At 42.6% G+C, this 15964-nt stretch overlaps 1 protein-coding gene across 2 annotated transcripts in view; it reads left to right on the top strand.

The window, feature by feature from the left end:
- gpc5a (glypican 5a) overlaps positions 1 to 15964 on the top strand; it is a 145533-nt gene that overhangs the window by 29799 nt on the left and 99770 nt on the right. The window contains exons 3-7 of one of the 2 annotated variants that reach the window (XM_058628522.1): positions 2351 to 2811; positions 2895 to 3128; positions 4880 to 5037; positions 5119 to 5244; positions 13597 to 13720. In XM_058628522.1, coding sequence (XP_058484505.1) covers positions 2351 to 2811; positions 2895 to 3128; positions 4880 to 5037; positions 5119 to 5244; positions 13597 to 13705 — 1088 coding nt within the window. In that variant the 3' untranslated portion in view covers positions 13706 to 13720. Of the gene's footprint in view, positions 1 to 2350; positions 2812 to 2894; positions 3129 to 4879; positions 5038 to 5118; positions 5245 to 13596; positions 13721 to 15964 lie in introns of those variants that run through there. The other variant, XM_058628521.1, reaches the window with a different exon arrangement.

Here is a 15964-nt window from a genome sequence, read left to right as displayed (position 1 = left end):
TATGACATCTACATTTTAGATTTGTCATATTAGTGTAAGATCTCAGCAGATTCCCTTTGTGGTCGCTCAGGGGTTTTTAACTCCAGGGTCTTTCTGTGTCGGTGCGTGGAACACTTGACCGTCTAATCCCTCATCACGCTGGTTTTTCTTCACCCTGACCGCTGGCTGCCTCGCACCTCATGACGGGCACATGATGCGAGAGTGACCATGACTCGGGCATTAGCTCAGACAAAAAACTAGAGATCAGGGGATAAAGACAAGCCTGTTGCCATGGCGAAACTACTCACACTAATGTGTATTTATACTTCACTCGCTGGTAAAGTGGCATTAGATGAGGATGGTTAGGATTGACTCTAATTATTATTCTTATTTCATTTCCTATTATTGCTTTCATTTTCTAAGCACTCTGATGTAAATTTCCTCAGCTCCACTGCGATCACACACCCTGGTATATATACAATAGAGCTGTATTTGTGATTTTCCAGCAGAGGAAACGCACATACCACCGGTGGAACACGCACCACAGTTTGAGAACCGTGGATGGGTTAGGGTTAGGGCCCCATATCACAGTTGACATCTTCCCGATGTCAGGACAATTAATATTTTTATAAAGGCCGTTAGTAAAGTTGAGTTTTTAAAGGTTTTAAATCAGAGATTTGTTAAAAAAATAAAATAAATTGAACTGTTGACGTGCGCATTTGTTCAAGAAATTCTCCTTGAACTGTGAAAAGCTTCGGATTTTTCTAAACATGAATCACAATCTATGTGCATTTCATGTAACGCTTGCTGAGAAACCGTAGAGTTAGATTGTTGTTGTTACTCTGGATCCAGGAAACAGTTTTTACACTTTTTTCCCTCCTGCTTTATTTTGGCACTCACCTTTTCCCCCCACTTCCTGTTCCTGGTAACTGACCACACCCACTCACTTTCTGTCCCTGTTGTTTTCACCTCGTCAACCTGTATGTATGTATGTATGTATGTGTATATGTATATATATATATATATATATATATATATATATATATATGTATATATGTATGTGTATATATATATGTATGTATGTATGCATGCATGCATATACATATACATACATACATATACATATATATATTTATATATATATATGTATATATATATATATATACATATATATATATATATGTGTATATATATATATATATATATACATATATATATATACATATCCACCTGCTTTTCCCGCTGTTTGACGGCCTTTTCTGTCTGGAAACTACGCTTACGGCACCAAAGTCCAATAGAAAACAAGTCAACATTTTTACATCCAGGCACACAGGAGTAGTCGGTCGTCCGCTGCCTCGATCGCTGAGTTTCAAACATGGCATCTTGTGACCGTGGTAACACAAACTTACCTAATGAGGCAGCAGTAGATCAGCAGCTCTTGAACTCGTGGTGTCCAAACATCCTTCACTTCCTGCCTGAAACGAGTCCGTCTGACGGCGAGCGAAAGCAGAAAGGTGATTTTTAGTAGCTAAAAGTGTGGGGTTAGGTTTGGGGCACAAATGTCACATGACTTGTTTTTATTTAAAGGCAAAACTTTACAAATTAAAGTGCTGATGAAATATAATATGCAAACTTATTGAATGCATAAGTCAAAATGGGTCAAAGGTCACAAATGCTTTAACTTGTATCCTTAATTAGCTCCAATTTTCATTTCTTGCCAAAGTTTTCTGTGCGTTAAGTATCATTATTATTTTTTCAGAAACGGATGTGATTTAAAACGTAGTGAAGTGCAGTACTGCTAAAAAAATACTTTACATTACTTTCCACTTTTGCATATACTGTATGTTTAGCAATATTCCATACTCATTGTCTTCATCACAGTTGCTACACTCACACAAACACAGCAGACAAAGTGCCTGTAGCCCAGGTTGTGTATTTTGTCCTTGTGCAGCTGCAGCACGGAGGTTGTCATGTGTGCGGGCAGTAATGTTCAGAAATGGGACGCATGCATGTGTGTGTGCTGCATGCAAATGTGTGGAAATTATAATAATGGCTTGTTCTCCGAGGAATAGATTTGTGCAGTTTCTTAAATCTCTATTAACCTTTCCACCACCTCATGTCAATCTTCTCTTCTCTTCTCTTCTCTTCTCTTCTCTTCTCTTCTCTTCTCTTCTCTTCTCTTCTCTTCTGTTCATATTACAGTGCGGTGATTTCCAGTGTGATAAAACAGATTTTTCTTTAAATCTCATCAGGGGAGCAGGGACAACTTCTCTTTGAAGCCATTTAAAAAAAGGATAATAAGTTGGAATGAGCTGGAGTCTTATCATCTTCTCTTGTCTCTCTCTCTCTGTGTCTCCTGCTGTTCCCGCAGAGACCTTTGAGGTCCTGATGTGGCAGGCGGAGAATCACACCAACGCCGTCCTCCAGGGTTTGCACCGCAGCGTGGCCGATCGCACCGCGGGCCCCGTGCGGGAGCTCTTCACCGACATCAGCCTCTTCCTGCTGGGCTCTGAGCTCAGCGTGGACGAGCTGGTGCAGCGGTTCTTCGACGCCCTCTTCCCGCTCGTCTATCATCACCTCGCCAACCCCGCGCTCGGCGAACCGTCGCCGGGTTACGCCGAGTGCGTGAGATCGTCGAGGCGCGACGTGAGGCCGTTCGGGGCGGCGCCGGGCGTGCTGGCCGATCAGATCGCCCGCTCCGGCGTCTCCGGGAAGCTCCTCCTTCAGGCGCTGCACCTCGGCATCGAGGTCATCAACACGACGGACCACCTGCAGCTGAGCCGCGAGTGCAGACGCGCCCTGCTCAAGATGCACTACTGCCCCCACTGCCAGGTGCCGCACTCTGTTCGCTGTGTGTTCTGCTCGTCGTCGTTAAGAATCACGCACTGACAGAGTCATGTGACATGTTTTTACAGGGTTTAACCGAGTCCAAGCCGTGCATGGGCTACTGCCTGAACGTGATGCGCGGCTGCTTGGCCAGCCTGGCCGAGATCGACGTCCACTGGAGGGAGTTTGTGGGCTCTCTGGAGGGTCTGTCCGCACGCATGCAGGGGCCGCAGGATCTGGAGCAAGTGCTTCTGGGAGTCCACACGCTTATCCGCGACGCTGTTGGACACGCGCAGAAAAATGGAGCCCGCCTCTTGGCACAGGTCAGTGGAGTTCAGTAATAGTCCATATGTATATAGAATTTTTAGGCCTCAAGAGTTGGATTTGGCAACTTTTGGAAGATACTTGCTTTATCCTCTATTTTCCTCTAAACCGACTAAAATTGACAAAATTAACATTTTGCTCTATTGAAGACAACGTGAAGCTGGTCAATGAAACCATTAACTTATCATACTTTACTTTACTTTACTTTACTGAGGCTCATTTCCCCATTGACTTCCATTCAAACATGCCTCTTTTTTGCCCCCTGGTGGCTATTAAATATTTTCTTTCTTCCAGGCTGGCCTCATGCAGCAGACTGTCTGTTATATGATCTATGCCTCACATAGAACACCAGTAAATTGGGGGTAAATAGTGGAAAAGATAAAGGATAAAGCATTTCAGTCAAGTCTGTTTTTTTTACTACGGAATTACACTTTTAGCAGCGTGTCAGAGAGATCTATGGTGGTGAGATAGACGATAAATTGCTTCAAAATTGCACAAACCGTCGACAACAGAGCGGGCCCTAAAGTCTTCATTAAGACTTCCATGTGGGCAGCGCCGAGGCGGTCGGGAACCAGACCGAGGAGGAGGAGAAACCCGGAGTGTCAGCAGCTTAATCCCCAGGCTCAGACCCAAACTAACCCAAACTCTGTCATCGCCATCCATAAAAGACAGAGTGTGACATCTTTATTTTCACTTGTAACGTCTTTGTTTATCTTATTTTTGTTTTTACTTCTCATTTATTCGACCGTGTCGAACCAAGTGTGTAAAGGTGTGGTGGAAAAAAACAAACAAATACAAATCCAGTCTTTATCATTTGTATCATACAGGAAAGTATGTCCCCATGATCTTTTTAAATATCTCTATATCACCTTTGACTCCAGTGAGCATCTGTTTCTATTTTAAACTAGAGCTGAAACAAGTGTTTCATCGTCAGCTATTTTGATAATCGATTCATTGGTTTGAAGCGTTTTTCATGATTAAAAACAAGATTTCTGATCGTTTCAGCTTCTTAAATGTGAATATTATCTTCGTTTCTTTGCTCCAAATAACAAAGGAATGATTAAAAGTGAATCATTTTGTTTTGGGGACAAAAACAAGACGTTTGAGAACCTCTTCATTTCCAGGTTTGACATTTTGTGGACCAAACGATTTAGAAAATAATCACTAGTTGCAGCTCTAATATAGAAATTCACTTTTTTTTCATAAAATCTTTGGGGAAGACTTGTACTTAAAAATCATTGAAATGAAAACACTCACATTTGACCTGCCTAAATTAACTAACTATTACCTAACATGAGGAAAAACTGTATGTGTAATTCAAATTATGGAATAATAACACTAAATAAGTGTTTAGGTATTGCTTATTCATGTCTTTCATTTAAATAGTTTTATTCTAATACTTTTCATTCATTCATTCATTCATATTTTTCGTGTGCAACAAAGTGGATTTGTCCCTGAACTCCACTGTCAGTGCTGCCCTTACTGAGGCACCACGGCTCCATCTAGTGGCCACACATAGTGACTGCTCCACTTGAGATGCTGCACATGCAGTGCGTTCACAGAGTGGGGATGATGAGCTTGGCTGCACTAATGGCCCCGGTGTAAACGCCGGTCCTTCCCGCCACTGAAATGAGGCCACTTTGTCATGCACCGGCTCAGTTCGACAAGATTTGCACAAGTCTGAAATTGCAACGTTTCCACTCCTGTTGTGTTTGGAACCTAAATATGTGTCTGTCTCTGTGGGTAATAGGTGCACAGACTGTGTGGCCCGCCAAGCAGGAAGTCAACACAGTCACTGAGCAGCCAGCACAGCAGCAGCAGCAGCAGCAGCAGCAGCAGCAGCAGAGAATCCCTGCCTCTCAAAGCTCCTGTTAAAGTGTTTGGAGACTCGCTTGCTGTCAGGAGAAGGTACGCTTGTGAGAGACGAGATCCAGCTGTAGTAGAACTCATTATCTGTGTGGCTTCACTCCATGTGGCTTCTTTTTTCAGGGACCTCCTGAGAACTCTGCGTCACTATCGCACCTACTACGGTGGCCTGGCCGATCAGCTGTGTGTGAGCGAGCTGGTCTCCAGTGACGGGCTCTCCTGCTGGAACGGAACGGACATCGTGAAAAGGTGAGTTTCAGATGAGTCACATATGTAAGAAATGTACGCTGTCAAGTTTAGGGGGTGGGGATCACGCGGTTTCCTCACGATACGACACATGGTCCACAATACCAATAATAATAATAATAATTATAATAATACCAGCCGGTTCATTTGTGGACCACAAACTGTCGCACCATCCGCCGCCACGCTGAGATGTTTCCAGAAGAACCAGAATAACGTTTGTCAGTGAGGATTTCTGAAGTTTTTACACTGGGCGATTTTTAAAAAAAGGACGAAGACGAGGTTTCATTCAAAACCAATATGAAGATGTAGCTTGAAAAAAAAAACCCAACGACGGCTAGATCTTTGAGTTTTATCGACATCTTGTCTCTGCAGACACTCTGTGAATGGATGGATGATAAATGCTTGTGTGTGTGGTTTTGCATTTGTGTGTGTCTTTCATTAGATAGATGGACAGATGGATGGATGGATAGTTAGATGGATAAATAGGAGGACAGACGGACATATATCTAAATGGATAGGTAAGAGGACAGATGGATGGGTAGATAGATAGATAGATAGATAGATAGATAGATAGATAGATAGATAGATAGATAGATAGATAGATAGAAATGTGGATGATGGATGATTAGACAAATAGATGGACAGATGGATGCATAGATGGAATGATAGAAAGGTGGATGGATGGATGGATGGATGGATGGGTAGGTAGATAGGCGGACAGATGGATGTATGTATAGATGGATGGATGGATGATTGGATGAATAGATGGACAGATGGATGGATAGGTATGTAGATAGGACAGATGGATGGATGGATGGATGGATGGATGGATAGATAGATAGATAGATAGATAGATAGATAGAAATGTGGATGATGGATGATTAGACAAATAGATGGACAGATGGATGCATAGATGGAATGATAGAAAGGTGGATAGATGGATGGATGGATGGATGGGTAGGTAGATAGGCGGACAGATGGATGTATGTATAGATGGATGGATGGATGGATGATTGGATGAATAGATGGACAGATGGATGGATAGGTATGTAGATAGGACAGATGGATGGATAGATAGATAGATGGATGGATGGATGGATGGATGGATGGATAGATAGATAGATAGATACGTGGATGATGGATGATTAAACAAATAGATGGACAGATGGTTGCATAGATGGAATTGATAGAAAGGTGGATAGATGGATGGATGATTGGATGAATAGATGGCAAATGGATGGATAGGTATGTAGATAGATAGATAGATAGATAGATAGATAGATAGATAGATAGATAGATAGATAGATAGATAGATAGATAGAAGGTGTAGGTAGATGGAGAAAGATGGAGATGGAAAAATATCTTATTTATTATCACCTGCACTCACTGTCTTTCTTGTGAATCCTTCACCTGAAGCTCCAGCCACAATGTGTCAGGATCACACTGTGGCTGTTTGTACTCCATCTGACCCCAGTCCAACACACACACACACACACACACACACACACACACACACACGCACGCTTCACATATATATACTGCCCTGACGGAGGACGACCTGACACCAATGCAGAATTAATCTATGAGGTGTTGGTGCCCACAGCCATAGATCTGTGATATGAATGGTGGTAAAGTGGAGCGGACAAACTCTCTTCTTTCATAGTAGCCGTCAGTGGCCTTGTCTCCATTACATCACCGCGCTGGTTCTCGCCCGTGCTGTCATCAGTCAAGGACCTCCTCGTATATCCTGTGTTTGTGGCTGTTCCTCTCTGAACTGTCATCGGCTGTCAGCGCCGCAGAAACGGCCGGCGAGCCCATATTTCAAAAAGCGCGTTGAGGTTGGAGAGTCGCCTGTTCGGGTTAGACAGTGCGTTGTGAAGGATGACAGCCTTGCAGAGGTGTGTTTTTTTTTTTCTTCTTCCTCCCACAGCCACTGTGTGTAGGTAAGATAGAAAGAGAGAGCTGAAGGAGAAGGAAGGTCTCTCACAGGCGTCTTAGCAACCACGGGGATTCACAGACGCGTTGAAAAATGTGCGGTTGGCTTTCTCCGCTCATCACAAATGACATTACCATGGAGACAAGGCCGTGGAGGTTAACTTTCATTCCAGCGTTAACAATTTCCTCTTTTCATCTTTTGTTATATCCCAACATAACACCTCAATTTTCTTTGATAAGAGACGCCGTAATCGCTGTGAACAAAAAATGCTCCTCGTGCGCTGGAGAAAGAGGCCGGCCGGCCGGCCGACCGGGCTGCAGGCTGTCCATCATCTCTGCCCGCAGCCTCTGGGAAATGTTTATGGTCCTCTGGCTGCTCTTAGCTCTTTAATCATCCCTCCACTCTTTCCTCATTCACACGAGCACTTAAAGGTCTAGTGTCTTGACATTTAACAGCGTTTATTGGCAGAAAATAATGTACTGCCGTTAAGTATGTTTGTATAAGTGTGCGATCGCTTTAAAATATAAATTGTTTTGGTGTTTGTTGCCTTAGAATAAGCCGGTGATGTGAACCCGAGGTGAGGGTCTTGCTTCACGGAGGCAGCCGTGTTTCTACGGCAGCCTGCAGGGACAAAACAGCCATTTTTTTTTTCCTGGTAAACGAAGGCCACCGTAGTTCCAATTTGTGGCAGTATTTAGTCTCACCAGTAGATGTTACCGATCGCCATGGTGCCACGGTTTTAAAACAAAACATCCCGATCTGGCGATGGTTGTCGGGTAGATGGTGACAGCTGTGTCGGCTACGCAAATAGCATGAAGTCATACCAGCGACACAGCGCAGCCTGGCAACAAATCCCATGAAGGAGAATGCAACACAGTAAACAAAGGGTAACAATAAAGGGCTTATTTCTTCTTCTTCGCATGTGGCTGTTTTATCACAAGCATAGACTGTAAGACTGTATATAAAAAATGGATTTAATCTTCCATTTGTAAATCAAACTCCCACTTTTGAAGATTTTCACAAGCAGTTAATCCACACTGGTCTCCACACACACATGTGATGGGTTTTTATCTTCTATTTTCCCCTAAATGGGAACATAATTTACAAAATTGACATCCAAGATGCATTCAAGAAACCTCTTTTATTTATGTATCTATATATTTATGTATATATTTATATGTATGTATGTATGTATGTATGTATGTATATATGTATGTATATATATGTGTGTGTGTGTATATATGTATATTTGTATGTATATATATATACATACAAATATACATATATACATGTATATACATGTGTTTTTTTTTAAGCTTAACATGCAGTAGATAATGTTGAAGTCATGAAATTGACCAGGATCCTTGAATGCATCTCGCTCTTAGCTCAACACGCTGTGAAACCTGCCTTATTTTCACCGTCGCTCACATGCTGGAGTTTAGAATCTTAAAAATATCTGCTAAATAATCATGGCAGATTTTTTTGCTTGAAATGCCCGTACATACTTTGTACCCCCAATGGTGCCAAACTGGTGGGAACAGGGTTGGTTTTATAGAGGCTCTTTCACCTCGGGTCCAAACACGGATTTTCAGTTTGATTCAGTTCTTATCAAAATAAAAGCCAGAGAATCGAGAGATGCAACTCCCTGCAGCTTCAGCGGGCTTCCTGCAGATCTACAGCCCTGCACTGATTTCCATTAGCCTAGAACCATAAGATGAGAGTCTGGAAGTCAACACAAGCTGAGACAAAAGTAATAAATAACCTCTTGCCTGTGGGTCATAACCCAGCATCCACTGAGAGAGGGGGGGGGGCAGTGGCTGATTTACAGAAGCTTACCGAGGCCTCAGAGACCTTAAACGATTGGTTCAGTGGCTCCGTGTGTGGTAGTTCTCCGAGTGTGTGTGCTAAAGTGCATTTCATAAGAGCTCGTTGCATGTGCTGGTGGCACTGATTGTTTCCAGGTCTTAAAGTGACGACTTACACCGCAGCTTTGCTTTATTTAATCAAAGAAACAAAAAGGACAAGCGCTCACATACACACACACACACACAAAAAGACATGACAAGGGAGACTTACTGCAGATTTAAAGTGTGATTTGACGCACGCCCTCATCTGGGTCCCTGGTAAACAAAAAGATAAAGAACAATCAGATAAGATCATAGAGGAAAGAACACAAACGGCTTTCATCTCAGTGTCTGTGGATGTGGATGTACATGAGGGATTCGGGTTGAGCATATTCTCTTATTCTTTCCGTCTGTTTTTCTCGTGTCTCCTGATTTGTCCTTCGCTTACACACTCATTGTGGAACGAGGGGGAAAAAAAAGTCAAGTTATTATTCTGTCCTCATAACAGTGTCTAGCGTTTTCCAACAGCCTCCTTTTACCTGGAATCATCCCAGAGCATTCAGGCTCTTAATGTGCTCACAGCAAGAATGTGAGATAATCATTTTATATATTAACTAAAGCACTGGGCTTCAATGGAAACGGGCTGTAACCACTTATCAACGTTTCCCATTCAAACAGTTACCAGATTAAAGGAAGATGTGGACCGACATTCATTCTTTTAGCTCTGTTTTTGGTCTCCACCAGTGAGAGTGAACATGAAGACAAGGAGATGTGCAAAACAAACAAACACAAACACTGTATTTACAATGAAGTAAGATGGCAGATGTCGTCATATGTATATGTATGTGTATATATACATATATATATATATATATATATATCCAGCATCAATGCACTGGTGTTGGGAGTTGACTCGTTACAAACCTCACATTTGTCAAACTGCAAGACGGATTAAAAAGTTCTTGTGATTTATGAGTGTGGACAGCCAGAGATTAAAAAAAAAAAGAAGGAAGAAGAGGAAGAAGAGTGAAACATTCCTCAAACTGTGGACTGTAATCTTTTTTTCTTTCACTGGAAGACACCATCATCTTCATCTGAACAAGGCTCACACATTTCCACATAGTTTTCCATTTTAGATCGTCTAGTTCAGGGGTGTCAAACTAATTTTAGTTCCAGGGGCCAGATACAGTGGCTGACCAGTAAAATAATAGCTTAATAACCTATAAACAACAAGGACTCCTAATGTTTCCCTTTGTTTTACATGAATTTGAAGTATCTTTTTTACAAAACATATTATGAACATCCTATTAAATTAGTGCAATTTCAACAATTGTATGCCTTACTTTACCATATACACAACTTACAGATCACAGTGGATCTACAAAGGCACACAATCTTTAGTCACAGGTATTGGGAACTGAAAAATACAGCATTAGAATCTAATCATAATGTGAAATCTTCACAAATTCATCCTGCGGGCCGGACCGGACCTTCTAATGGGCCAGTACTGGCCCACGGGCCATATGTTTTTGACGCCCCTGGTCTAGTTTGTCCTTTGTTTGTTGTGTCTGTAGTCTCTGACGTTTATAAAATGAAGACAGATTTGAAAATCAAGCTTTAGGACACTATATTTATGGACTGTGTAACCAAAACCTTATTGAACCGAACCCCAGTTCCCCATACGTTGCCTCTAAACTTCCTCAGAAATGAGGTTCTGCCTGATTAGGACCAGGTTTTGGTCTCCAAGAGGTGAATTGGTCCTGACAAGATAAGTGTTTATGCCAAAAGATAACAAATACACACACAGGCACGCATAGACACACACACACATACCTTCTACATGCTTTTTTTCTTATAAAACTAAATAGCATTAGTCATTGAATGAGATCACAGTGACGCTGGTGCCTTTTCAGCTGCTGCACATTTTATTCATAATTCACTTTGACACCTGAACCTAAAACATGCGTGTGAGCATGAGCGACTATTTTAGTTTGTGATTTTTTTTTATTTTATTTTTATTTCTCTCCCCTCTCAATGGGGGAGAGAACAATCAGGAGTTTGTCTCGGTGCTAAAAAGCCACAGCTTTGGACCAGTGTGAGCGCGATGTTTTATTCATGGTTACCTCCTCCAGTGCAGACTCGCTTTAATTCATCCCCACCTGCCGTCTGTCTCCCGACTGCCAACACGCAGGTGTTTGTGTTTATATTTTCAAAAAAAAAGAGCCTTGTTTTTTCTTTTCTAATTAAGTACATCTGTAAAAAAAAAACAAAACATGATAAAGCAACTAACCTCACATGTAATTTGAACATGGAGGAGCGACGATACGACGGCATGATGACGCTGCACTGTGTTGCCGAGAAGCTGCTTTGAGTCACGCGGGCAGATTTGAGCGTGGCCTTTTTTTTGTCTATGAGGCCACGGCTCGTGCTGGAGCGGCTGTCGGAGCGCTGACCTTTGACCTCTTCCTGTGTCTCTCTGCTGCCCGGGTTAATCCAGAAGCGGTTAATCGCATGGGTAATAAGAGAATTGGAGTCGCAGAGTGTTGAAAGTCAAGTCAGTTCTGTTCTGTGCCGCGTTTGACTGCGTTGTTATCTGTCGTCTCAGTTCACATGTCAAATATTTTCACTGTCATGCACACACGGGACAAGAGAGTAAAGTTTGCGTTGGTTTAAATCAGGGGTCTCAAACTCAAATAACCTTGGGGCCACAGAGTGTGTGGTCTGGCCTGTAGGGGGCCACTCAAGTGAAAAAATTAACAACTGTTGGGCAACATGAGCTTAAAATGATATCATATTCCATCATGACAGCTCAACAACAATGTTGCTGATGACAGAACTTCAAAATAAAAGTGTCTGTGTTGACATGGAACCAGATATAGTTCACAATAAGAGTGCAAAATGAAAAACATACAGAAATAGCTCCGTTATAAGTTGACATTAAGTGCAGGGCAGCATGTGGCCCGCGGCCCGCGAGTTTGAGACCTCTGGTTTAAATGAAATGACACACCTTAAAGGAACGGAATGGAGATGAGTTTGTATAAGCATCTTTTTTTTTTGTTTAGTAAATGAGTCCCAGAGAACTGTGGGAGTGGGGACAGCACTCGGAATACACAGGATGTGTCTCGGGTCAATTTAGAGTGTTAAATTATCAATGAGTGGTGACTTTGCTCAGGGGTAACGCAGCCATTTACATGGTGACGACCCTTTAACACCGAGCGTGTTGCAGACGGCGCGTTTGTGCTAGTGCACTTTGCATTACCGTAATTACCCAACGCTTTGTGCTATTGGAGAAATGAGAAGCCGCACGTCAAAGCCAACGTGTGGTTATTACGGTAACTTCACTCACGCCGTTGCAGGAAGCCGGCGAATCAGCGTCTGTGTCGCCAGAGAGGAGAGAGTTGGAGAAACACCGGTACATAGTTTCCTCTCTGCTTGGCCATGAGCTCCTCCAAATAAATAAATACTCTATTTGTGAGAAAGACCAGAAAAAAAATGATAACTAAAATATAAGCTAGAATATAAATGAATAAAACTGTGGCAGACTCTGGTTTGAACAACTGTTTGTGCTTTAAAGCTGTGACTTTTAGTTGTTTTGCCTTTGTTTGGTGTCTGTGAACAGAAACAATGTGACGCTATCAGGTGTGAATGAAGGCAGCGGTTGTGTGTATACAGAGGCAGCGCAGGAGCATTTATCCCGTTTAAACCACTGAATGACTCGAGTTTTTCCAGCACTTTTTCAACTCCTCTGCGTCTCTGTTTGCAGTCGCCTCATGACGGTGCTGTTGCCTCCGCGTGAATGTCCACGTGATTATATTTCCACTTTCAAGATGACGTCTGACGTGCAGCCGAACTCATTTTCGGGCCATTTTTTTTTCAAATGAAAACGTGATTGTAGCCTCGGGTTAATCCCAGCCTGCAGAGGGAAAACGTGCTTTGTCACTTGAGAATTTTTTGGCACCTCACTGTGAAGCCCACATTGTGTTCCCATCAGGTGCCGGCACGTGCTGAAGAATAAAATATTGCTCTGCTTCTCAACCTCTTTTCAGCTTGTGGCCTCTGCAGGTGTGAGCCTCCAGGATAAGGGAGTGCTCCTCTGGATTTATATTAATGATAATTAATCTTAAAGGCTTTGTTATTTGAAGAGTAGATATAATGTATTTATTTCATTCATGATTTGCAGCACAGTATTTCATATTTTAGTGGTGTCTCATGCTCTATCTTGTTTGGAATCAATAACACAACACAACAAATATTGGCCTGAAGCTTGAAAACAATTATTTTACCCAAATCAAACATCCCTCTTGTGTAAAATCTATTGTGTGTGTAATCAATAACACAACTGTTTTAGATATCAAATATCAAAACATGAAAGTCTCCTTTAAAAGCAACACTTTGGTGTTACGTTAACATTTGCATGAAAAGAAAATGTTAAAGTAAAACAATTGATTTCAGTCATTACTATTGTTTACAAATGCGCGTCTTCTGCGGAGCCGCAAACGATGAGGAAGTGGAGACACTTTTCTCCAAAATCACGAACATGAAGAGTAATGGCTTCATTTTGAATCCCTCCCACAGAAAGCCGGGAGAATCTGCATGTGTGCGGCCTCTTCTCAGCGTCACAGCGTCACCGTTGGCTCTCTGTGTTCGGCGCACACTGATATTGCCCACATTCTTTATCCATTAATAAAGCTGCTGACAAAGCTGGTGGTGTTGCGTCCAATAAAACCACTGTGGGTGGTGGGCTCGCCGTTGGCCAGCAGGTGGAGCTCTTAACTTTGGGTTAAGAGCTCACTTACACACATACACACACACACACACACAGACAGAGCAGTAACATGCCAGATTGCTGATCACTCCACTGCTCCTCTGCATCACTTTTGATGATCTGTGCCGTGGAGTGGATGTTCTTATCCACGTCGTCCCCGACAGTGACAGACAGAGTGAAATTCAAACGATAAACAGATGCAGCAGAGAACATCTCACCACCTCCTCCTCCGCGTTTCATTTTGTGTCGATGAAATGACCTAATTTATTTTTATTATTTTCTTTGAATGGGACGGAATAACCTTTTAAAACATGTATAATAAATATATTATGCACAGCTGTCCTCGGAGTCGCTCTCAGGCGAGAAAGTGAGAGAGTTGTTTCCCTCGCCGTCCTGTGAAAAAACAACTTGAAATAAAAAGTACCAGTGATTCTCAAAGGCTACCAACCGTTTATAAAGTTACATTCAAATATAGCTGAGGGTTTGTTGTTTTGTTTTTTTTCCACTCTCCCTCCCTGCTTCCTCTGCTGTTTGGAAACCAACTGGGTATATTTTCGAGTGTTCTCTCAGGAACGAGGCTCCCGACACCAGGCAGCATAATAGTTTTTCTCCTTTTCCTTTTTTTTGGTGCGTCTCACTCTAGGATTGAATCCTGAGAAACTAGCAGCAGACAATAATTCACACGCATGCTAAAATAAGACAAATGAGAGAAGGTGAGGGCTGATTGGACAGTTTTGATTAAGAGAGAGGGAGGGAGGGAGGGAGGGAGATGGTGGTGGTGGTGGTGTGGAGGCAGAGGAAGAGGAATAGGGACGTTCTTGAAGAGCTCCTCTGAATTGCGACAGCTGGCTACTGCTGATAACCACAAAACCACTGGAGCACTTGAGGTCTGGGTGCTGCATGGCTAGAGTTCCACTCCAACATGACCTTATATCCTGCCTGGGTTTAGACGCAGGGGCTCGGCCTGAGTACCACATCCTGACGATTATCCCAAGTGACAGAATCAAGAAGTCTGTCTGGCTGACTAAATTGAGTTCATAAATCCCTCTTGTATGCGCACATGGGTTCGTGTGTGTGTGTGTGTGTGTGTGTGGGTGTGTGAAAGCATCTCTCTCAGCTTCTGCCCCCCCCACTTGCTCCCTCCACCCGGTTTTTGAATTATGCAAGATTGCTCTGAACAGATATGTTTTCAATCTCGCTCCGTGGAAAGCGGAGCTGTCACTTATTTGTGTTCAGATATTATCCCTGATGTTGCTTCAGTAGCTGCCAGCGAGACGAACTGTGCCGTAAAAAAGACGAACCGACGCGGCGTGAGACCAACCAATGTCCCATCTTTTATGTAATTGTAACTCTCTCTCTCTCTCTCTCTCTCTCTCTCTCTCTCTCTCCCCCTCAATCACATAACGATCTAACGACGATCTTCAAGTCGGACAGATGACTCACTCGGGGACGTCAGTGTGTGCAGGGCCAACTTTGACGTTGTCTGCATAAGAAATGCACACAACAGCTATATCGCTAAAAGAGCCGCTTCCACCACCTCTCACATGTTGAGCGATTACTTGCGTTATTTACTCATTGTGTCGTTTGCCGCCACTTTATATTCCAAATTCCAACTTGGGGAAAGGGGGAAGTTCATGTGCGAACCTCAAAACTAGTTCAAAATAAACCACCTAGATGGGTATCAGACCTTTTGAAGTAAGCAGAGGGAGCTCTGAGCACATGTCGTCCTTTTGGTGCTTTATCATTATACACTCTTAGCTTTACTTGGCTCGACTCTACTGTTTTGTGATTCATTTTTTTGCTTTTCCATTAGAGATAGTACCTAGTACTTTTTTTTTTTTATGGACCAAACGATTACTCGATTAATTGTGAAAATAATCAACAGATTAATCGATTTTGAAAATAATCGTTGTTGAAAGCTCTACTGTCCTCTATATTGGCATTTTTCCTTTATACTGTTCTGGCACGACTCAAATCGTCTCGACTCAGGTTTATTTTTTTGCTTTTCCATCAGCGATTGTACCTGCTCTGTAAGCCGATACTAAAGTGTGTCGTCAACAAACTGCTGGCCAATGGTCGGTCAGAGAGTGTCGTCACTGGAAGAGTCACGAGTGTGACGTGCGACACGAGAATCAAACCGAACGGTGCAGAACAACTCTTTTATAATGAACCGATTCT

The sequence above is a fragment of the Solea solea genome, chromosome 5 (assembly GCF_958295425.1).
Source record: "Solea solea chromosome 5, fSolSol10.1, whole genome shotgun sequence".
In the NCBI taxonomy this organism is placed as follows: domain Eukaryota; kingdom Metazoa; phylum Chordata; class Actinopteri; order Pleuronectiformes; family Soleidae; genus Solea; species Solea solea.
Note: the sequence above shows the minus strand (reverse complement) of the source record. Positions and strands in the feature narration are given on the sequence as shown.